Here is a 25,907-nt window from a genome sequence, read left to right on the forward strand (position 1 = left end):
GTAATGCTGACATTCGTAAATGTGACTCAAGGTAGGAATTCTAAATGTCATCTTAAGTGACCAGGAATATGCAAACAGTCCAATTATGGTCACTCATCCTCCTCTCCCCCATCCTTCTCCTCACCCCCATCCTCCTCTCCCCCATCCTTCTCCTCACCCCCATCCTCCTCTCCCCTATCCTTCTCCACACCCCCATCCTCCACACCCCCATTCTTCTCCTCTCCCCACCCACAATCCTCTCCTCACCCCCATCCTCTTCTCCCCCATCCTTCTCCACACCACATCATCCACACCCCCATCCTTCTCCTCACCCCCATCCTCCACACCACCATCCTTCTCCACACACCCATCCTCCTCTCCCCATGCTTCTCCTCACCCCCATCCCCAGTGCCTTGCATTCTAAGAGGTAATCAACAACTTAAGAAGAGGGCACACACAGTTTTAAACTCCAGCATCAAATCAATCCATAAATTTTGACAGTCCTCAATATCAGAGATCATTTCCAGGATCACAATGAGCTGGACAACATTTTAGATATAAACTTTTTAACCGATATAAATTAGAAGGTGGTGAGGGGGTGGGGTGGTGTTAATGCTGAAGAACTTTACAATTCTGCACAGTTCATGAATGGTAGTAGATACAATAACTTATATATATGTATATTTATATATATATATATATATATATATATATATGTATATTTATAATTCTAACTGATATTTTCCCGCATTTTTTTTAAAATCCCATTCAGTTCCAATGATTAATTCCAACAAATAAATATTCTTTATATACTTATACATCATCAAGCGGAAGACTCCTCTAAACTTTCTATCAAACAGAGAAAAGAGAAACATATATATATATATATAGAGAGAGAGAGAGAGAGAGAGAGAAAGAGAAAATTCAGCTGAAAAAGTTTCAAATGTGCATCGAAAGATCTCAAAACGAGAAAAAAAGAAAAAGGTAAAAAACTAGGAGAAAGAAAAGGAACAACCTAAGTTACTTGAATATGTACAAAAAGGAAAAATCTCTGCAAATTTATACTATAGATTATAGATATTCTAATCTCGATGGAGACTAAGTTAATATATATATGTTATTGCCGATAATTAATACCTTCATAGACGCCTTCCTCCGACATCGATTAAATATGAATTTCTCCTAAAATAATAAAACTCTGTTCACACACATTTGCCATATTTATATAAATTTTCTATCATATATCCATTAATTTTCTCTACTTTGGACGAAGATCTCTCTTAGTTTTTTTAAGTTACAAGTTCACATCAACTCCATTTGTATCGTTATGACCCACTTGAATGGGTGTTACCATTACTTCACGATATCAAGAAGGACAAAATATCATGGCTTGGGTACATCTCTGAGTATCCCCTCACCTTACTTGGGAAAACCATTTACTTTTGACATGACACAAGGTCACGCGACCTCAATTTAGGATCAGAGTGTTTGACGGCGCTGTTACTTTCACCGACAATTGACCTTTCCATACTCATACTGGACTAGCTAGTAGAAGGTCAAATCATCGTGGCCCCCATCTTTTGAAGTCTCAATTTAGGAATTAGTCTATATTATAAATTGAGAATACATTTTACCACATCTCATATTTCTCCCGGTAATAGAATTGACCCCGGGAGCACCAGGGCTTGTATACATTTTTAGGCCATAAATTCAATTGGGGGGGGGGGGGAAATGGAAGCCTTTCCAGTTTTATGATATAAAATCAGGGATGTGCACAGGAAATATTTGAATGCTGGTCGAATTTCTGCTGATAGTATGTTCCAAGTCCTGAGGGAGGGTCTCACAGGGGTGGGACTGTGGGGTTGCCCCCTCCCCTTTTGGAAACATTTTGCAAATGAAGTATGCTTAGATGACAAAAGGTGCTATTTTTTTGCTATTCTGGCGCTAACTTCTGTGCCAAGTATTCACCCATATTTGGGTAATGATAAACTTTGTTAAATTATTAATCGAAAAATGTTCCGGGCAGAAATGTTTAAAATACTGTTTGTGCCGGGTGGGATTCACAACTGCCGCCGGCCGCCGCATGACGTTAGCACATCTCTGTATAATAGTAATTGGACATCTATAACAGACTACATACTCTTAATGCAAAAAAAAAAAACCTCTCATATTGGCTACTGCAAGCTTGTTGTTCTTCGGTATATCAACTAATAAAAACATTTAATATTTATAAGGCAAAGACATTCATCCAGCTAATATACACAGAACAGTAAACAATATCTTGCATATATTCATATCAAGGCCATTTGATAATACACTATATAATAAGCATTAACACTTGCAGGAGTTTCCCTGAACTACACGGATAGAACAATGGTATTTAAAACATTTAATGCCTATACTGTAGCCTAACACAGAGAATGTGTTTTACGCACAATAGCTGACACTATTTATGACGGAAAGACATCTAAAGCAATTTAAGGGGTTGGTGATCGACTTCCATATGTTTATTGGCATGGTTGACACAGACTGTTGGCACACATGGATGACACTCTCAAACATAAAGGGAAGTCAGAGAGTATCGAGATAGAGAGACATACTGCACGAATAATGCTGATGGTTTTGTCTTTGGGGGCCATTTGCTTCCAGTTCCTGCTCAGCTGCCTCCGAAATAAAGCCTGGACATCTTCTGGCTAAGAGGAACCACACCATCTGTAGAACTATTATTTTTACCCCACGGGTTGGCTGCGTTCATTGGCCTTACAGGTGGTCCTCTGTGAAGAACAACAAGAGAAAAATTAAAAGGACTATGAACAGTCTATTCCACTGACTATATATATTAGTGCTTCACTTTTGATGGTTTTCAGAAACTAATTCTAAAACTGTTAAACATGGACTGAATTCCTACAGTTCATGATGAATATATTGCATCTGAATTTGAGGAAGTTACAGGCAGGGGAGAGGAAAAGGATGGTAGAGGGTGGGGGGATGAGAAGGATAGGGGGGCGGGGAGAGGAGATGATTGGGGATGTGGAGTAAGGTGGGGGTGTGGAGAAGGATGGGTGTGGAGAAGGATGGGGGTGGGGACGGATGGGGGTGAGGAGAAGGATAGGGGTGTGGAGAAAGATGGGGGTGTGGAGAAGGATGGGGGATGTGGAGAAAGATGGGGGTGTGGAGAAGGATTGGGGATGTGGAGCAAGAGGGGTGTGGAGAAGGATGGGGGATGTGGAGAAAGATGGGGGTGGAGAAGGATGGGTGTGGGGACGGATGGGGGTGAGGAGAAGGATGGGGGTGCAGAGAAGGAGAGAAGGATGAGGGTGGCTTAATCAGAGTTGAAGTCCACTATAAAAAAAAAGAGCATTTTTAAGGGAACTTGCTAAGGAAGATTGAGTTAAGGTGGTACCTGGAATGAGGGGTCATGGTCCTCTCAAGACCAACGGATGTCGATGAAGACCTCGGAATGGGTGGGTTACTCCTTGACTCTGCCGCAAACTGGTACACGATGAGGAGACAGTCTCTGCACAGCTGGACCACACGACGGCAACAGCTCATCTCAACCGGTGTAACACTTTCAGAGCTCTTGCTAAACATGGTTTCCCACGAATCACTGGAGACGAGAAGAGGATTAACGTGGAGAAAAAAGAAATAAAAAAAAAAAACATTTTAGAGAGGTTTCCACAATTTTGTTACTTGTGTATCCTATAACGCTAAAATATGTACCACACCGGCACAGAGTTGCACCTCTATATATACAGCATTACAGATCCACTTATTAAATGTGTACCATTCAAGACAAGCATTAGGCGTAGTAATAATCTGTATGACTGCTACTAACGAGGTATTTCGTTGTCTTGTCTTTGTGTTTCACCCAAGGTGATACACACAGGTTGACACTGGTTCAATCACTAAATCGACCCTGATTTCCACTGGTAAATTAAAGCTATGGAAACCTAATGAACGAGTACCGATGAAAGTCTTGCTAGCTACCCTAGACAAATTCAACTGTTGATAGATTGGTTTTAATAATTTTCTTCACATAGGAAGGTTGCAATTTGACTTTCTTTATCCTCTTAAATATTAATTTAATGAACTACTTGTTCGACACGTCGACTTGCTCGACTTTAATCGAAGAGGCGACGACCTCGCAACAACTTTGCCGATGACCATCAAACTGACTGTTGCCGTTAATTCTGAGTCAAAATGAAATTCAGAATTATGAATTATGAATTAAGATTATTGTCAGTTGTGCTCCATTCACCTCTTCCAGGAATTTCTAAACAAGAAAGTGAAGGTATTATTTCAAAGCAAGCGGCTGTCATTCAAAATTCTCTCCGCTACTCGAGTCACCAAAAAAGTGTGTTTTCCGTTTGTCAAAACATTTCGCCAAACTTTCCCGCCCCTAGGATACTCACCCTGCCGAAGAGAAGCAGTTCCACAGACCCTGGCCGTGACTCCACAACAGCCTATTGAAGACCTTGCTGACTATTCGGTAGATCCGCAGACTCTCCATGTCGCTACACTTCCAGGTCCGTTGCAGGACTGCCTTCACGTTGGTCCGGACGATGTCGATGACTTTTCTCCTTTTGATGGAGTCTAGTTTGACCAGCCAGTACGAGGCTATCCGCGGCTTGTGATACTTCCAGTGTTCCATTATCTATTGTCAGGATATCAAATGAACAGTTTTTAACAGAATTCGATCATAATCTATAAAAATATATATATACACCATCAATTCATATATCGATAATCTCGTTCAGCGATAAAATACCCTCCCCCCCCCCCCCATAAAAAAAGAAAAGTGGTTCAAATGCTTCTGCTCTGTCAATATAAAATAACACAAATTAATCCAAAATATCTGGAGAAAAGGCAACATGAAAATAGTCCCTTGGTCTCTTGTAAGAGAACTAGAAAGGTATCGCTTTGTTAAATTCCGAGTGGCAATCCCCCGGCAAAGTGAAAGATTTATTTGAAACAGACGACGGGCTTACATGGTCTAATATATCTTTGGCTTCCCCATCCGTCTTCCCGGGAAACTTGATTTTCATTTCGTTGAGCGCATCCAGAGTCTTGCCCATGGTCTCTTCGACTCGCGATCTGGATTCATTCGACAGAATGTTCTCCGTCTGTGATGATAAATTGCATTTTACATATTAATGTCACATATGCTGAGACTAGATCACACATCCAGGGATATTTCAAGGCATTTCATTGGAATAACTCATATCCTGTCACAACACAGTTTTCTTCTTTTTTTTCGCTTTGTGTGTGTTTTTTTTTTATTTGGCAAATACATAATTGTTAGAACATTTTTGGCAAAATATCATATCTGTAGCAACTATTTTAAGCATAAACACTTTATTACAGTATTAAAGGCTTTAATCATTGTAAAGGGTACATCTGGAATTCAATGCATTTCCATGAACAAACTTTCCTTCATACGTTTCCTCCTTCAAAGACGAGAATATTTCCGGACAACGGATATTTGCGAGCAAGGGATGTGGATAATCGCGGTGGGGCCTTCTTCTGTTTCATGCATATTAAAACAATATGACAATAATGAGATCAACATAGATAACAATCACTGTTTGTATCACTCCCTTGTTCTCCCATCTCCTCTACCAGATCTCGAGAAACCTCCCAGAAGAAAGTTTCGATCCGTAGGAGTTAGAGCGCCCAAACTTTCGACCCTAGCAGGAACTTCCTCAGAGGCAGACTGAAACGGCAACAGGTCAGAGGAGGAAATAAGTTTTGGAATCTCACCAAAGATTGACGGGATGAAGACCTGTGCATCCCTCTTGACGATGATGTCGGCCTGGTCAGGGATCTCGACTTCTGTCCGGTCGGAACCCTCCCCCTCGATGAGGTGGGACGGGCCGACCGGGGCCTTTGAGCAGACCGGTTGGGTCGGACCGCTGACGAAGCCGTGTGAGACGGTCTGCCTTGGCCGGCAGAATCATCGTCGTCTTCTCCATCTGATGAACCTCTCCGTACGGCCGCAAAATCATCCTCTGGTCTGTCGCTTGCGATGGTCGGCATGGACGACAGAGGCTGTTTGAGAAATTGAGGGAGAATCTTAGCTTGCAAAATCAAGTATTTAAATATGCTGGATATCCACACAAAAATGAGATCATGGTCAATTCAAAATGGTTCAAACAGTCTTTGCTTGAGGAAATATCAAATACTATCATTGTGAATTTAGAAAAGCTCAAACAGTCACTGCTTGAGGAAATAACTTGCAACAAATAGTATCATTGTGAATACAGAAAAGTTCAAACAGTTGTTGATCGAACCACAAAAGAACAAAGACCATAGCCTTTGTATTATCTGCCATACAAAACAGTTCCTGGTTCTATTAACTTTATATGAACTTACTATTAAACTAAGACTATCTAAAATGTCTGGTTCTATGAACTTTCTATGAACTTACTTTTAAACTAAGACTATCTAAAATGTGGTAGTCCACAGAGCAGGATGTTTGCCCCAAACTAAGCTTAGAGTTTTTTTAGATATTTTGAGGGGGTTGTCCATGTCAAAGATTTCTATCATATGAATTCTACGATAGGGTTTGCTTCTCCTTTGAACGTTACCAGTGACATGAAATCCGTGGCTAACATTTATCTTTTTGGAACTTAAAGAAGAAATGGACTTCAAATGCAGAGAAGACTTACCTTTGGACCTCTGGATAACTTGCCAGCTTCCTCTGCTTCCAGATCACACTGCTCTAACATGTCCAAAGTACCATCCTCCTGTAATGAAAGATTAGAGACATATAACAAAGTGACTTAGCGTTCACCAAGATGGACGGTATGACCATATTATGCAATCATGACACCTCCAAACATGACTGGAGGGATCTAAAAAAGAGACGTTATGTTCACCATGATGGACGGTATGACCATGTTATGCTATCATGATACTTCCAAACACCAACGGAGTGATTTAACAAAGAGAGGTAACACAAAGATGGAGGGTATGCCCATTTTATGCTATCATGACACGTCTTAACACGAACGGAGGGATCTAACAAAGAGTCGTAACACAAAAACACTGAAAAGAAATGAAATGGGGGTGTAGGCGGTTTTACACTATCTAACGCAACGTAGTGGCCAAGAACCTGATGTATTTTTAAGGGAGGGCCCGAAGAACATGAACTTATAGCATGCTCCTCATGGTGAAACATAATTGCACCTATTAGGTGAATTGAGTGTACTTTTAATAGTAGGAAAGACTAGCGTTGGTTCTTATGTTATGACACAGGTGGCCCCAGATGCAATTTGGTGCAATATAGCACACTTCAACACCCACTCCATTTTTAAATTTTTTTTGCATTTTCACCTGGCCTTAGATGCAATTTGGTGCTCCAAATGAGATTTTTTTCTCATTTGGAAATGAAAAAGGGGTTTTCTGACTTGCGAAGCGGGGGGGGGGCGGAATGATACTTCCGCCCCCCATATTTTTCACTGGGGGAGCTGGCGCCCCCCCCCCCCCAGCCCCCCCCCCCGATTCCTACGCCCTTGAACTTTTCTAGTATGCTACATAACAATTATGATATTGCAATGGTTAAGTTACAACATTTGACAAACGTGTTGGTCAAGACGTAACCTTACTGTTTTAGAGAAGATTACAATCTTAAAATCGGTAATTCTTCCTTTGTTTAATTATTACCTGCTAACTCTTACCATACCAGAAGAAAGTTTTATTAGAAAGATTGATTCTCTGCTTTTTTAATTTTATTTGGAAAAACAAGCCTGACCGTGAGTAGGAAACAAATCGTTCGTAATTATTCACATGGTGGGCTTAAAATGGTCGATATTTCGACACATTAGCTCTGAAACAACTTGCGTGGCACGTTTATTAAGGAATAGGAATAATAACTTTGCATATGTTTATCTTCAAAGTTGTCATCTTTCAGTTGATGATTTCTTTACAAATGGGGAAATGTACGTTGAATTAATACATAAAAAGGTGACTAATCCTTCCTGGAAAGATGTGTTTCAGTCAGCCTTTTGTTTCTTTCATAATTTAAGCTATCCTGACTCATTAAACAATGATAATTTAATTGTTAGCCAGCCAATTTGGAACAATAGCTCTATTTTGGTTGATAAATAAACCTGCATGTATACTATCGCCACTGGATTCAGAAAGGAATTATTGATCAATGATTTGATTAATGAGAAAGGTTCTTTCTATAATTTTGACCTCTTTGTTATCGTGTTTTTGCTGTTGCGTGTAACTTTCTTGAATAATACGGTATAATTGCTGCAATAAGATTCTCGTGGAAAGATTTTCTTTTTTACACACCGATCATAAACTTGATAATCCAGTGAATAGATTTGTTAAAGTCAAACTTTGTGACAGTAGCTTGTGCTGTAAGTCTGTCTATGACAAAATGTTGAATTCGACAGACATGAAACATAAATCTTCAAACATACCACGCGTCTGTTTGAGGAGAGGAGGGAGAAGAAGGGAGGGAGGGGAGGGTGCCGATCCCCAAACAACTATAAATATCTGTAAACTCACATCCTATGTCGTAGGTTGCTATGCCGTCTATTGTTATGCAGATTTCAAATGAATTACAATACTCCAAGAATTCGGATTTAAAGACGCCCATCTCACAATCTATGTCTTCCAGGACATCAAGATTAGAGAAATCAGCATTCCCTCCCCTTAGACCCCTCCCCCAGGTCGGCCATCAATGTTCAGCCCCCCCCCCACTCAAAAATACCTTCCTACGCCACTGGAAAAGTTGTATTAAAAATTATACCAAGCAGTTTGATATCCTCATTATGTACCCAATTGATTTCATCACTGAAACCATGAAAAGGTATTGTGGATCCACAAGGAGTACCAATCCCTAAAAGGAAAGATTTTTCTAAGTTGATCTTTAGACCAGATATTGTACTAAAAATATTAAGTTTGACTTAATAAATTAAGGAACGACCTCTCGCTTGCCTCAATGAACCAGAATGCAAAATGCGTTGAGGTTTCGATGACTTCAATGCACTAGACTTCTGCTTGTTAGTATAACCAGAACTAGCTGTTACAATAACACTATATGGCATGATAACACAGGTCAGTCTACTGTACGTTGCTATACACACCTCCACCAAAAACTAGAGGGGTCTTGTACTCAATGTTATGAATCCACACACCAAGTACTAGAGGTATCCACGATTTCCATCGTTATATATCATGGCACTGGCATGAAACCCAAATGCAGGTCGACTATTGGATTACAATAGCGTAACTCCCAACCTTGACGGACATTTTGTTCTCAAGTTGTTGCAAAAATACTAGTTTTTGACCCCTGATTGACCTTTGTTGACCTTGGATCATATAACCGTTATGTTTGGAAACAATCCCTTACCCCATTCACAACTAGTCCCAAAATATCAACCATGTCGGACCCTGTCAGTGGTAGTTTCACACGTTATTGAGAAAAAACACATTTTGACCCATAAATGACCTTTGGTGACCTTGGATCACATCACAGTTATTTGGAAAATGTGCCCCTACTTCATTCACAACTTGCCTTAATATACCGGCCTTGTCAATTTTTTTTTTGCACATAAGCAACCTTGAATGACCTTGGATGACCTGATAGTTTTTATCATAAATGTTCCTCTTGATGACTTGCACTCTGTCCTAAAAAGTTTTTTGCTACAATGTACATACATAATGTTATTGCTAGAAAGGTATCAAATCCAACCTTTGGCCCCTCATAACTTGAGAACTGGGTTTCCGATTGAAGCGGGAGTTGGTTTCCTCTATATAGCACAAAGAGCTCTACCATATATCAAAATATTGACAATTTTTTTTTGGCCTCGTATCTCCTTAAATCAGCATATTTTTCAAGATTTGACCTTTGACCTTTTGACCTCGCGGTCAGATGTAGTTTGAAACGCTGATTCCAAAAAGCAACATGACAAGTCTGTACGACCATCCTAACTGTACTTATTAAAAGCCAAAAAAAAATTGACCTCTGATAACTTCGCACACGAAGGTCGCACAGGGGTCAACCCATTGACAATTTTGATCGGAAAGTACCTTTGAGATCCGATTATGGCCACGAAAATTCAAATAACCAAAAAAATTAATAAAGGTCACCGGAGGTCAACCTGAGGTCAAAGGTCACCTAGATGCAGGTCAACTACTGGATTACAATGGTGTAACTCCCAACCTTGACGGACATTTTGTTCTCAAGTTATTGCAAAAATACTAGTTTTTGACCCCTGGTTGACCTTTGTTGACCTTGGATCACATGACCGTTACGTTTGGAAACGATCCCTTACCTCATTCACAACTTGTCCCAAAATATCAACCACGTCGGACCCTGTCAATGGGAGTTATTGCTTGTTTTAATATTTTGGTTTTTGGCCTCTAACTGACCTTTGGTGATCTTCACAGGCACCTAAAACAATAGGGTTCATCTACTCAATGTGGTACTCATATACACCAGATATTAGATTGGTCCAAGCTTCCCTACTTGAGATATCGTGTTTACACACATACACAAGCACACACACACTCTCCGCATAGGTTACGATTATCATCGAAACCAAAATGGTCGTATCATCTGCGTACTCTGTCATTTTATATTCTCGCCCTCCCATAGTAATAACTCTAATGGTCGTATCATTATAAAGTAGAGTATGTAAGATCTGAACACCAAAAAAATATGGAGACAGTGGATGACCCTGTCTACAACCCCTTTCAAATGGAATGATCATAGAAGAAACCATCAACTAGCACAGAGGACGACGCTTTGTAAGTTATAAAAAGAGTCAAACCTTCGTAAAATCGCAGAACCAAAGTTGAAAAGTCTTAAAACCTTACTTATAAAAGAAAGGGATACTGAATGATAAGCCTTCTCAAAGTCAATAGCAAAAAAATCTAACCAAGCCAATTTTTGTTGTTGTATCTTTTGCAGATGGCAAAACAGACACCCTTTTTGTCAGGCGCATGTGTACTGACCCTATTTTCTTAGACAGTTCGACTCGTTGTATGACCGGTCGAACTGCTGAAAGATTCGTGCTCAGCTTAGACCATATCTTGGAGCTGGATGGCTACATCTACATGTCGTCTTTTGCTGGAACTGTTTGTCCCTGTAATGACGACTTCTGTAATGACGATGTGATTAATCCAGTGTTAGTGAAGCGATCGCACACTCCAGCACCGGAGGGTAGGTGAAGCCACAGTCAAACACAAACACACACACACACAACCACACATATATATATGTATATATATATATATATATATATATATATATATATATAATATAATATAATATAACGAAAATCCACGTTTACTCCAAAAGAAAATATTATTAGAGAAAACCAGAGAAATAAGATATGACTCATAATTGACAAATAAGGAGTAAGTTTAAGAAAATTTATTGGAATTTAACACATAGTAATATATAATAATTTTTTTTTTATCTCATTCAATTGGTTTTCTTAGAAAAAAAAGGTTTTACACTTTTCACAGTCATCCTGTATATTACCTTATGAGATGAAAGAAACGTTACAGTATACCGTGTCAAGAATAATGTTGGTTTAACTGTTTCCGGCTTAGAAGCATTGGCAGCCAGTTGGGACAACTTCCTTATGCTAATACCTCTCTAAACTGTACTCCAATATCATACTTCAAAGCACTGGTATTTGTCAGTACAAACAGTTCCTAACCTTTATCTGATAGAAACATGATATTCATACTGCTCGTACTGACAATACGAGTGCTCTGAGATCGGGAAATGACACTAAAGTAAAGAAAAAAAATTGACCCAACTGGATGGCATTGAACTCAAGGGGCTGTGATTATTAATAAAAAAAAAGACAAGAACACATACACATACCTGTGATATTATAAATCAATTTTATTTATTCCCAGGTGTTGTTAAAAAAAAGTCATACCAAAATACCTGAGTGCTAAGTTTCAGCCTCTATTATTTAAGTGATTGCACTTTTGCTTTGCTGTGTTTTGCTTCCATCTGGTATTTGACATTTTCTTCAATTTTTTTTACACAGCAACTGGCTTACAGTGTGGAATATGTGTTGATGCAGATTTTCCGGATACTGATTATGATTATGATAATCCTCACTGCGAGGCCGGTAATCTGACCGCTTCGAATGTATTCTACCGTACATGCAGTGGCGATGGCGCCTGTGTAACAATCGATGGCAGTATCACCCAATGTAAGAATACATTAAAGATAATTTAGCCTAAACATGAAAAACCACCGTAACAAGATTAAATATTGATATGCACAAATCAGCATGGCCTGTCTTGGCTTCTAACCGCAGTTCAATCCCGACAGTGTATATAATTTTAACTTGCACGGAATCATCGTCATCGCCGTAGCCACTAACCATAACCACAATCATCACTGTGATATGATGTTACATAACTTTATGTAAAAACGTTACGTGTACATGTTATTCGAGTAGACCAATCAGAAGCGTCCAACCAGTGATATATAAGCAGTACACGAGGCGTGTGCCTCCACTTCACTTTCCTACTTTCTGTCTCTAAGTTGTGTATCCGTGCTCGTTATATTTATGTTATTTATTGTAAATATATATACGTTGAAGTCAGAGACTGGTTATGTTCTTCTTTGATATGTCCACCCAAGTCAGTAACATTACAATCACCATCACCATTGTCACTCCCACCACCAACATCCACACTGCCACCATCACCACTTCATCACTACAAACACCAACGTTCTCACCACTGTTCTCACCATTATCACCACCGTCACCCTTACCACCACTATTACAACAACAACCAGCACCATCACAATCATCACCACCATCAATATCACCACCACAATCACTGTTCTCACCCCTTACCCTAACCACTTTCACCACCGTCACCCTTATCACCACTATTACAACAACAACAACCACCACCATCACACACATACATCGTGCTTGTTAATCTCAATAATGTCGTTCTCACTTTATTTGTTTACCCGTAATTTTATTTTGACTTCTTATCATGAAGTTGTTATGGTTTCTCACTGTTAAAATGTATTTGACTGATCTAGTGTGTCAATCTTTTCTATCTCTCTTTTTCTTTCTTTTACAGTTGGAATCAGGTACAACGTATATCAGAGGCTCTGCGTTCATGGATTTTTAGAGAGTTACAGTAAGAGTGACAAAATGTTTTGTTTCTCAAGGTCCCAATCCGCATCAGTTGGCGAAAACATCTTGCTTGATGAAGAAGATTATTACTTTGGAAACGATTTTACTTTTGACGGTGTAGTTTGTTATTGTACCAGCGATTTATGTAATCTTCCAGGACGTGGTGTTGCCAGTAGGCCTACTGGTGAGGGGGATGGAGATGGTACATCAAGCAGTTTGGACCTACCACCTGTAGCAATTGTGGGCATAGTGGTAGTAGTGGTGGTCTTAGTGATATGCTGTGCAGTTGCTTCTGTGGTAAAGAAAATTGGCATTTTCCGTTAACGTAAGCGCAGAACGCTTACATTTTATATTTAACACAGACACACCCAGCACAGACCTATGGTAGGAGTAGTCCAGTGGTAAAATTGAAGGGGCCCATGATACACTTTCTCGACAAGGGGTAACCGCAAATTTGTGAGGGGGGAAACAGAAGTTATTACTATCTATGAGACTATAACACACGCAGATTTTTCAGGGAGTGGGAGAGGAAGGGGCGCTTGTGGTTGGATACCTATTTACAGCCATGTGTTATCAGAAATATTGAGTGATTTTGCTCCAATTTGGGCTGCTTACAATCGGCTTTTAACGATATCCGCGGATATCAGCCGATACACGGATCCGATAAACCATACTTGAACAAAATACCTGTCCAAGCATTGCTTGCTCGAGACGGGTGGGTCAGCAAATATCTGCAGTTTATGCATTTTTTATATTTCGGGCGAACCGATATTTCACCGATTTATACCTAATATTGGCCTATACCAATAATGGCATACCTATAATCGATAGTTTTCAATTACCTTACATTAATTGCCATTTCGTTCAGTGGCCTTTTTTTATATCACTTTTTTAAATTTTCAAATGTGATCGACTTTCGAATCATAGTATTTCATTGTTAATGACAACGCAACTTTTGCAGCTATATTAACTGAATTAGTTAGTTCAAATATTTGGTGTGGGGACCGTGTTTGGTTACAGGAAAAAATGTATAAATTGCTTTTTAAATTCGCATTTACTATTTTTCGCTTACATTTGTTTTTGTAATGTACCGTTTTTCCGTTTGTTTTGCTCATTCCATTTGTCAACAAACAACATTGTGTACCAACATCTCAGCATACCCGTGTTTTGTTTGCACCAGTATAGACGTCTAGATTATCAGTGGTTTCATTTATTGTGTTTTTCCAAGGGCGTCTCGGCCCCGATTGAGTGGTTTATTCTTCCCCGACTGAATGTACAAAAAATAAATCCCAATTGGACGTTTTCCATCGACCGACAATGGAGCATCCCACCCCCCCCATCCCCCTCCCCAGTTACTCAAACCACTGTACCTCGCCGAGGCTTTGTACCATCATGTACACTTGCTATGTAAAAACATGTCCTTTTACAATGTAACAACCATGTTCAATGTACTATTCAAATGAAGTTTAAACTACGACAAATAACATTCTAACAGAACGTCAACCACCCCACCCACCCCTGACAGCCTCTCTCACGCCGCAAAGGTGTGTTTCTTGGTTAGACAATACCGACGTGGGGTACCCAAGAGGGAAACGAAAATATTAAAACCGACATATTGTTGTTGTTTTTCCAGCAAGCTTGTATTAACCACCCTCAAACGAACAAAGTATGAAAGACTGTAAGGTATATAGTGGTAGCGCAATCAAGCATTAAACTGTGAACTAGAATTACCGCCACGTATATAGGCTACACTTCAAAATATACACTGGGTAAGTTTACAGGTCTCTACATGGAACGAAGACCCCAAAACAACAACAAAACAACAACAAAACAACCTTATTTACACAACCATAACTTTGAACGCACAACTTTCTTTTTTCTTCATTTCTTTTCTTCATTTCTTGACGTGTGAAGGCTTTCTTTCTGAAGGAAAACTGTTATCGGATGAAAATTGAACATTAAACCGAAGGTAAGTGTGAGAATATGTTGTAACTGTTTAAAGAAGAATTCGTAAAACAATGGCAAAACAGGTGTACAAGTCAGTGGTCGAAAGAAGTCCCAATACATTTGTTCTTCAAGCAATGTGGCCGATTCTGAAATTTCTCGCTCACAAATTGTTAAAAAAGCCACAAATTTCGAATGAAGTCAAAACGAATCACCTATTGTTGGAATATATATATGCTGTTGATACGTGCAAGAAAATATTATCGAGTTATTTGTGTTCTTCTTTCGTTTTATTTCACAGTCAAAATGCATCTCCAAGTGTCGATAGTGGTGTTTACATTGACCATTCTTTCATTGACCGGTGAGTTTCCTATACTCTTTAAGTATTAATAATTAGCAATAGACCCCCCCCCCACCCCTCCCTCTCTCCATCTTTCAGTCTGAGAATTTTCATCATCATGTTTGATCTCTCAGTAAAGTAAGGCAACATTTGTCACCAAACCACTGGATCTAGCAATGTACGATACCGGTGAGAAACGCCTACAGTGGAATTACGGCCTTCCTTGCCGGTTTCGAATTATGTATATGTATATATATATATATATATATATATATATATATATATATATATATATATATATATATATATATATATATATATATATATATATATATATATGTATATATATATATATAAAATGAAATCGTAGTGAGTTGGGAAAAAAAGTTATTAATACTTATAAACATTTCGTCACTTTTCAATGCCGCTAGCGAGAGCTTAGACGTTGTCAACTGCAATGTCCTAAGTACCATGATAATATTATCATGGTATTTACATGTTTAGTTACCTTGACCATTTATAATGTGAACTGGAAGAGGTCAAAGTTTAAGCATAGTCCTCTCAACCTTCAAGGAAAAAAAGTATATTGCATAACGAGCAAGTTTTTGATTTTTAGATAACCTCCACCTCCTCCCCCATCACCAAGATCACAACAACTTTCCGCCTGCTCTGATATAGTACGTGGTAAGAATAGCATCACTGTGGCAAAGTAATATCCGTAAAACTTTTCATTATTTTCTCTTACTTTTGGCTTTCATTTTCTTGCACAGGGAAAAGTTTCAGCCAACAGTGTCTCAATTGCATAAGTGAAAAATTTCTGAATGCTGATTTCTCTAATGTTGATGTCCTGGAAGACAGAGATTGTGAGATGGGCGTCTTTAAATCCGAATTCTTGGGGATATGTAATTCAGTTGAAATCTGCATAACCATAGACGGCATAGCAACCTACGACATAGAAGGATGTGAGTTTACAGATATTTATAGTTGTTTGGGGATCCAGTGGCGGAGCGTCCATACAGTCAGAGGGGGCGGATCCCCCCCCCCCCCCTGACGGACTCAAATGGACTGCTGGCGCCCTTTTCAGCTTTTTACCACTTTTTACTTATTCGCGATTATTTACTTTTTTATTGCGCTTTCATCTACCTATTGACATTTGTCACATTTTGTTGGCGATGACACCTATTTATTCTTCGTTTATCTGCAAATTAGCAAGGCCAGGAAAGGGTCATTTCCGACGATCTAGGAAGTATCTTTACTATATTTATGCAATTTGTGTACGCTCCGCGCCAACCTGTGGTGGCGCTCCGCTTAGATTGTGTCGAAAGCGCCCCTACAGACCATCCTCGCCCCCCTTGACCAATACCCCTAGTTCCGCCACTGTGGGGATCTGCACCCTCCCCTCCCTCCCTCCTTCTCCCTCCTCTCCTCAAACAGACGCGTGGTATATTTGAAGATTTATGTTTCATGTCTGTCGAATTCAACATTTTGTCATAGGCAGACTTACAGCACAAGCTACTGTCACAAAGTGTGACTTTAACAAATCTATTCACTGGATTATCAAGTTTATGATCGGTATGTAAAAAAGAAAATCTTTCCACGAGGATCTTATTGCAGCAATTATACCGTATTATTCAAGAAAGTTACACGCAACAGCAAAAAAAACTATAACAAAGAGGTCAAAATTATAGAAAGAACCTTTCTCATTAATCAAATCATTGATCAATAATTCCTTTCTGAATCCAGTGGCGATAGCATACAGGCTTATTTATCAACCAAAATAGAGCTATTGTTCCAAATTGGCTGGCTAACAATTAAATTATCATTGTTTAAAGAGTCAGGATAGCTTAAATTATGAAAGAAACAAAGGCTGACTGAAACAAATCTTTCCAGGAAGGATTAGTCACCTTTTTATGCATTAATTCAACATACACTTCCCCATTTGTAAAGAAATCATCAACTGAAAGATGACAACTTTGAAGATAAACATATGCAAAGTTATTATTCCTATTCCTTAATAAACGTGCCACGCAAGTTGTTTCAGAGCTAATGTGTCGAAATATCGACCATTTTAAGCCCACCATGTGAATAATTACGAACAATTTGTTTCCTACTCACGGTCAGGCTTGGTTTTCCAAATAAAATTTTAAAAAAACAAGGAATCAATCTTTCTAATAAAACTTTCTTCTGGTGAGGGAAGAGTTAGCAGGTAATAATAATTAAACAAAGGAAGAATTACCGATTTTAAGATTGTAATCTTCTCTAAAACAGTAAGGTTACGTCTTGACCAACACGTTTGTCAAATGTTGTAACTTAACCATTGCAATATCATAATTGTTATGTAGCATACTGGAAAAGTTTGTATTAAAAATTATACCAAGCAGTTTGATATCCTCATTATGTACCCAATTGATTTCATCACTGAAACCATGAAAAGGTATTGTGGATCCACAAGGAGTACCAATCCCTAAAAGGAAAGATTTTTCTAAGTTGATCTTTAGACCAGATATTGTACTAAAAATATTAAGTTTGACTTAATAAATTAAGGAACGACCTCTCGCTTGCCTCAATGAACCAGAATGCAAATTGCGTTGAGGTTTCGATGACTTCAATGCACTAGACTTCTGCTTGTTAGTATAACCAGAACTAGCTGTTACAATAACACTATATGGCATGATAACACAGGTCAGTCTACTGTACGTGGCTATACACACCTCCATCAAAAACTAGAGGGGTCTTGTACTCAATGTTATGAATCCACACACCAAGTACTAGAGGTATCCACGATTTCCATCGTTATATATCATGGCACTGGCATGAAACCCAAATGCAGGTCGACTATTGGATTACAATAGCGTAACTCCCAACCTTGACGGACATTTTGTTCTCAAGTTGTTGCAAAAATACTAGTTTTTGACCCATGATTGACCTTTGTTGACCTTGGATCATATAACCGTTATGTTTGGAAACAATCCCTTACCCCATTCACAACTAGTCCCAAAATATCAACCATGTCGGACCCTGTCAGTGGTAGTTTCACACGTTATTGAGAAAAAACACATTTTGACCCATAAATGACCTTTGGTGACCTTGGGTCACATCACAGTTATTTTGGAAAATGTGCCCCTACTTCATTCACAACTTGCCTTAATATACCGGCCTTGTCAATTTTTTTGCACATAAGCAACCTTGAATGACCTTGGATGACCTGATAGTTTTTATCATAAATGTTCCTCTTGATGATTTGCACTCTGTCCTAAAAAATTTTTTGCTACAATGTACATACATAATGTTATTGCTAGAAAGGTATCAAAACCAACCTTTGGCCCCTCATAACTTGAGAACTGGGTTTCCAATTGAAGCGGGAGTTAGTTTCCTCTATATAGCACAAAGAGCTCTACCATATATCAAAATATTGACAATTTTTTTTTGCCCCGTATCTCCTAAAATCAGCATATTTTTCAAGATTTGACCTTTGACCTTTTGACCTCGTGGTCAGATGTAGTTTGAAACGCTGATTCCAAAAAGCAACATGACAAGTCTGTACGACCATCCTAACTGTACTTATTAAAAACAAAACAAGAATTGACCTCTGATAACTTCGCACACGAAGGTCGCACAGGGGTCAACCCATTGACAATTTTGATCGGAAAGTACCTTTGAGATCCGATTATGGCCACGAAAATTCAAATAACCAAAAAACTAATAAAGGTCACCGGAGGTCGACCTGGGGTCAAAGGTCACCTAGATGCAGGTCAACTACTGGATTACAATGGTGTAACTCCCAACCTTGACGGACATTTTGTTCTCAAGTTATTGCAAAAATACTAGTTTTTGACCCCTGGTTGACCTTTGTTGACCTTGGATCACATGACCGTTCTGTTTGGAAACGATCCCTTACCTCATTCACAACTAGTCCCAAAATATCAACCACGTCGGACCCTGTCAATGGGAGTTATTGCTTGTTTTAATATTTTGGTTTTTGGCCTCTAACTGACCTTTGGTGATCTTCACAGGCACCAAAAACAATAGGGTTCATCTACTCAATGTGGTACTCATATACACCAAATATTAGATTGTTCCAAGCTTCCCTACTTGAGATATCGTGTTTACACACATACATAAGCACACACACACTCTCCGCATAGGTTACGATTATCATCGAAACCAAAAAGGTCGTATCATCTGCGTACTCTGTCATTTTATATTCTCGCCCTCCCATAGTAATAACTCTAATGGACGTATCATTATAAACAAGAGTATGTAAGATCTGAAGACCAAAAAAAAAAAAAATATGGAGACAGTGGATGACCCTGTCTACAACCCCTTTCAAATGGAATGATCAAAGAAGAGACCATCAACGAGCACAGAGGACGACGCTTTGTAAGTTATAAAAAGAGTCAAACCATCGCAAAATCGCAGAACCAAAGTTGAAAAGTCTTAAAACCTTACTTATAAAAGAAAGGGATACTGAATGAAAAGCCTTCTCAAAGTCAATAGCAAAAAATCTAACCAAGCCAATTTTTGTTGTTGTATCCTTTGCAGATGGCAAAACAGACACCCTTTTTGTCAGGCGCATGTGTACTGACCCTATTTTCTTAGACAGTTCGACTCGTTGTATGACGGGTCCAACTGCTGAAAGATTCGTGCTCAGCTTAGACCATCACTTGGAGCTGGATGGCTACATCTACATGTCGTCATTTGATGGAACTGTTTGTCCCTGTAATGACGACTTCTGTAATGACGAAGTGATTCGTCCAGTGTTAGTGAAGCGTTCGCACACTCCAGCACCGGAGGGTAGGTGAAGCCACAGTCAAACATATATAGTATATATATATATATATATATATATATATATATATATATATATATATATATATATATATATATATATATATATATATATATCGGGCCTCGACAATTTATTTAAAACTACTCGTCAACTGGCGACCGAGTCTAAAATTCTACTCGCCAAAACGTTAAATTTACTCGCCATTTTTTCTCGCAAAGTGTTTGTGTGATATAAGCCTAGGTAGTATGGCCTAACTTAGGATATCGCGGTTTAGTGTTACTGTTAGCTGTTTACAGAAAAAACGATTTATTTAAATTGTGCTTCGTCAAAAGTGTTTAAAACATGATATTCATGCGTTACCCCCGTTCGAGTTGTCGTTACGCATTTGCAGTTTTCCAGTTTGGTTACACCTATCGTGCATCGATTAGTCGATTAGTATCAAATTAGTTTCGAGCTTTTGAACAGAGCTGTTCCTTAGGACCTACTTGTAACAGTGCACTTGATAATTCTACTGTGATGTGTAACATTAGGCAATAGGCCTTTGTTGATTGGCTCACAAGTTAATAGTAAGCCTATCGTATAAAGCCAGTGAGCGAATGCGCCACTGGCCAAAATGTCGAGCGTAATGCATATTTTGCTCGCCAGTCGCAAATTCTAGTCGCCATTGGCGAGCTGGCGACCGTATTTGTCGAGGCCTGATATATATATCATAGATAGATAGATAGATAGATAGATAGATAGATAGATAGATAGATAGATAGATAGATAGATAGATAGATAGATAGATAGATAGATAGATAGATAGATAGATAGATAGATAGATAGATAGATAGATAGATAGATAGATAGATAGATAGATAGATAGATAGATAGATAGATAGATAGATAGATAGATAGATAGATAGATAGATAGATAGATAGATAGATAGATAGATAGATAGATAGATAGATAGATAGATAGATAGATAGATAGATAGATAGATAGATAGATAGATAGATAGATAGATAGATAGATAGATAGATAGATAGATAGATAGATAGATAGATAGATAGATAGATAGATAGATAGATAGATAGATAGATAGATAGATAGATAGATAGGTGGGGTGGTGGTGCCTTTGTTCCTGACGTCCATCATCGTCGGGGGTAAAATGTTCATATATGTATATCTGTATGTGCGTGTGCTAAGTTTCAGCCTCTATTATTTAAGTGATTGCAATTTTGGTCTGCTGTGTTTTACTTCTATCTGGTATTTGACATTTTTTCTTTACACAGCGACTGGCTTACAGTGTGCACTATGTGTTGATGCAGACATTCCGGGTCAGTCTTACAGCTTTCTAGAAGAACTTGATAATCCTCACTGCGAGGCCGGTAACCTAACCGCTTCGAATGTATTCTACCAAACATGCAGTGGCAATGGCGCCTGTGTAACAATCGATGGCAGTATCACCGAATGTAAGAAAACATTAAACGTAATTTAGCCTTAACATGAAAAACCACCGTAACAAGATTACATATTGACATGCACAAATCAGCATTGCCTGTCTTGGCTTCTAACTGCAGTTCAATCCCGACAGTGTATATATATAATTTTTACATGATCCTCGTCATCACCATAGCCACTAACCATAACCACAATCATCACCATCACCATTGTCGCTCCCACCACCAACATCCACACTGCCACCATCACCACCCCATCACTAAAAACACCAACGTTCTCACCACTGTTCTCACCATTATCACCACCGTCACCCGTAACACCACTATTGCAACAACAACCACCACAATCATCACTTCCACCACAACCATCACTGTTCTCACCCCTAACCCTAACCACTATCACCACCGTCACCCGTAACACCACTATTGCAACAGCAACCACCACCATCACAATCATCACAATCATCACTATCACAACAACCATCACTTTTCTCACCCCTAACCCTAACCACTATCACCACCGTCATCCGTAACACCACTATTGCAACAACAACCACCACCATCACTATCATCACAACTACCACTGTTGTCACCACTATCACCACCGTCACCCTTATCACCACTATTACAACAACAACCACCACCACAATCATCACCACCATCACTATCATCACAACCACCACTGTTGTCACCACTATCAACACCGTCACCCTCACCACCACTATTACAACAACAACCATCACCACCATCACAATCATCACCACAGTCACTATCACCACAACCACCACTGTTCTCACCACTATCACCACCGTTACCCTGACCACCAATATAACAACAACAACAACCACCCTGTCACAATCATCACCACAGTCATCGATATTGATTTTTACTGGTCCAAAATCAGTTTTCTGTCATAGCTGTTTCCCGGCTGGTCTTTCCTTCTTGCATCAGGTATAATAACAGCAGTCATATTCCATCTTCTTATGGTGGCCTGAGTAAATTATACTCCTCCCCGAACATCCCCTCCCAAACAAACACACACCGTGTTTGTTAATAAAAATAACGTAATTAATTTTACTTCAGTTATAACTGCAGCATTTCTATTCCATCTAATCGTGTTAGATAGATTTGTGGAAACTCCTATCCCACCCCATACCCCCCCCCCCCCACACTGCTCCAACACCCCTCCCATATCCCAAACATACATACACTGTTAAAATGTTTTTGACTGATCTAGTGTGTCAATCTTTTTTATCTCTCTTTTTCTTTCTTTTACAGCTGGGACCAGGTACAACTTATATCAGAGGGCCTGCGTTCATGGATTTTTAGAGAGCTATAGTAAGAGTGACAAAATGTTTTGTTTCTCAAGGTCCCAATCCGCATCAGTTGGCGAAAACATCTTGCTTGATGAAGAAGATTATTACTTTGGAAACGATTTTACTTTTGACGGTGTAGTTTGTTATTGTACCAGCGATTTATGTAATCTTCCAGGACGTGGTGTTGCCAGTAGGCCTACTGGTGAAGGGGATGGCGATGGTACATCAAGCAGTTTGGACCTACCACCTGTAGCAATTGTGGGCATAGTGGTAGTAGTGGTGGTCTTAGTGATATGCTGTGCAGTTGCTTCTGTGGTAAAGAAAATTGGCATTTTCCGTTAACGTAAGCGCAGAACGCTTACATTTTATATTTAACACAGACACACCTAGCACAGACCTATGGTAGGAGTATTCCAGTGGTAAAATTGAAGGGGCCCATGATACACTTTCTCGACAAGGGGTAACCGCAAATTTGTGAGGGCGGAAACAGAAGTTATTACTATCTATGAGACTATAACACACGCAGATTTTTCAGGGAGTGGGAGAGGAAGGAGCGCTTGTGGTTGGATACCTATTTACAGCCATGTGTTATCAGAAATACTGAGTGATTTTGCTCCAATTTGGGCTGCTTACAATCGGCTTTTAACGATATCCGCGGATATCAGCCGATACACGGATCCGATAAACCATACTTGAACAAAATACCTGTCCAAGCATTGCTTGCTCGAGACGGGTGGGTCAGCAAATATCTGCAGTTTATGCATTTTTTTATATTTCGGGCGAACCGATATTTCACCGATACATACCTAATATTGGCCTATACCAATAATGGCATACCTATAATCGATAGTTTTCAATTACCTTACATTAATTGCCATTTCGTTCAGTGGCCTGTTTTTTATATCACTTTTTTAAATTTTCAAATGTGATCGACTTTCGAATCATAATATTTCATTGTTAATGACAACGCAACTTTTGCAGCTATATTAACTGAATTAGTTAGTTCAAATATTTGGTGTGGGGACCGTGTTTGGTTACAGGAAAAAATGTATAAGTTGCTTTTTAAATTCGCATTTACTATTTTTCGCTTACATTTGTTTTTGTAATGTACCGTTTTTCCGTTTGTTTTGCTCATTCCATTTGTCAACAAACAACATTGTGTACCAACATCTCAACATACCCGTGCTTTGTTTGCACCAGTATAGACGTCTAGATTATCAGTGGTTTCATTTATTTTATGTTTGTCTAAGGGCGTCTCGGCCCCGATTGAGTGGTTTTATTCTTCCCTGACTGAATGTACAAAAAAAAATCCCAATTAGACGTTTTCCATCGACCGACAATGGAGCATCCCCCACCCCCCCCCCCACCCCCGTCCCCAGTTACTCAAACCACTGTACCTCGCCGAGGCTTTGTACGATCATGTACACTTGCTATGTAAAAACATGTCCTTTCACAATGTAACAACCATGTTCAATGTACTATTCAAATGAAGTTTAAACTACGACAAATAACATTCTAACAGAACGTCAACCACCCCACCCCCCATCCCCACCCTACCCCTGACAGCCTCCCTCACGCCGCAAAGGTGTGTTTCTTGGTTACAATACCGACGTGGTGTACCCAAGAGAGAAACGAAAATATCAAAACCGACATATTGTTGTTTTTCCAGCAAGCTTGTATTAACCACCCTCAAACGAACAAAGTATGAAAGACTGTAAGGTATATAGTGGTAGCGCAATCAAGCATTAAACTGTGAACTAGAATTACCGCCACGTATATAGGCTACACTTCAAAATATACACTGGGTAAGTTTACAGGTCTCTACGTGGAACGAAGAAGATCCAAAAACAACAACGAAACAACCGTATTTATACAACCATAACTTTGAACACACAACTTTCTTTTTTCTTTTCTTTTTGATTTAAACTCTTTCGGGTATTCTGGTATGATTTTTTTTTTATCAACCTGGGAATAAATAAAATTGATTTATAATATCACGGGTATGTGTATGTGTTCTTGTTTTTTTTTTTTTTTTAATAATCACAGCCCCTTGAGTTCAATGCCATCATACAGTTGGGACAATTTTTTTCTTTACTGTAGTGTCATTTCCCGCTTTCAGAGCACTCGTATTGTCAGTAGGAGCAGTATGAATATCATGTTTCTATCAGATAAAGGTTAGGAACTTTTTGTACTGTCAAATACCAGTGCTTTGAGAGCATGATATTGGAGTACAGTTTAGAGAGGTATTAGCATTAGGAAGTTGTCCCAACTGGCTCGCTACTTTTTCACTATTCCACAGTTTTACAAGAACAGCCTGGAAACTGACATTCGTAGATTGTTTTTGGTTCAAGCAACATGATACTACTTACAAAGCTGTTTCCCCCGATCACTATTAATAAAGCTTACTACTCTTACAAGTTAAAGGCACATAAAAGTAACACATGTTGAAATCAATTCGACATAAGACATACTGAAAGAGCTCTATGCATAAATTACAAAGACTTTAAGCCCCTCTCAACGCCCCCCCCCCCCCCGCTCCTCATACAGTCAGTTCCATGGACGACAAAGCAGGTGTCTTTAAGTTTGTCTTCACAAAGGCAACTTTTTTAAATCCCATTCAGTTCCAATGATTAATTCCAACAAATAAATATTCTTTATATACTTATAATCAAGCGGAAGACTCCTCTAAACTTTCTATCAAACGGAGAAAAGGGAAACATATAAATATACATATATATAGAGAGAGAGAGAAAATTCAGCTGAAAAAGTTTCAAATGTGCATCGAAAGATCTCAAAACGAGAAAAAAAGAAAAAGGTAAAAAACTAGGAGAAAGAAAAGGAACAACCTAAGTTACTTGAATATGTACAAAAAGGAAAAATCTCTGCAATTATACTATAGATTAAAGATATTCTAATCTCGATGGAGACTAAGTTAATATATATATGTT

General features: G+C 39.0%; 2 protein-coding genes across 2 annotated transcripts; one reads left to right on the top strand and one right to left on the bottom strand.

Moving 5' to 3' along the window:
• Positions 1 to 440: 440 nt before the first annotated feature.
• LOC139978075 (uncharacterized) lies at positions 441 to 12,896 on the bottom strand. Its single transcript, XM_071988043.1, has 7 exons — positions 12,633 to 12,896; positions 6,648 to 6,725; positions 5,740 to 6,027; positions 4,968 to 5,102; positions 4,392 to 4,633; positions 3,383 to 3,586; positions 441 to 2,753 (listed from the first exon to the last, which is right to left on the bottom strand). The coding sequence occupies exons 1-7, from the start codon at positions 12,894 to 12,896 to the stop codon at positions 2,636 to 2,638; spliced, it is 1,329 nt and encodes a 442-aa protein (XP_071844144.1). The 3' UTR covers positions 441 to 2,635.
• Positions 10,917 to 25,352, top strand: LOC139978534 (uncharacterized). Its single transcript, XM_071988835.1, has 9 exons — positions 10,917 to 11,161; positions 12,009 to 12,176; positions 13,072 to 13,424; positions 15,042 to 15,096; positions 15,373 to 15,432; positions 16,182 to 16,373; positions 19,954 to 20,205; positions 21,476 to 21,655; positions 22,922 to 25,352. The coding sequence occupies exons 5-9, from the start codon at positions 15,378 to 15,380 to the stop codon at positions 23,299 to 23,301; spliced, it is 1,059 nt and encodes a 352-aa protein (XP_071844936.1). The 5' UTR covers positions 10,917 to 11,161; positions 12,009 to 12,176; positions 13,072 to 13,424; positions 15,042 to 15,096; positions 15,373 to 15,377; the 3' UTR covers positions 23,302 to 25,352.
• The last annotated feature ends 555 nt before the right edge of the window (positions 25,353 to 25,907 follow it).

Source organism: Apostichopus japonicus, chromosome 2, assembly GCF_037975245.1.
Source record: "Apostichopus japonicus isolate 1M-3 chromosome 2, ASM3797524v1, whole genome shotgun sequence".
Classification (NCBI taxonomy): domain Eukaryota; kingdom Metazoa; phylum Echinodermata; class Holothuroidea; order Aspidochirotida; family Stichopodidae; genus Apostichopus; species Apostichopus japonicus.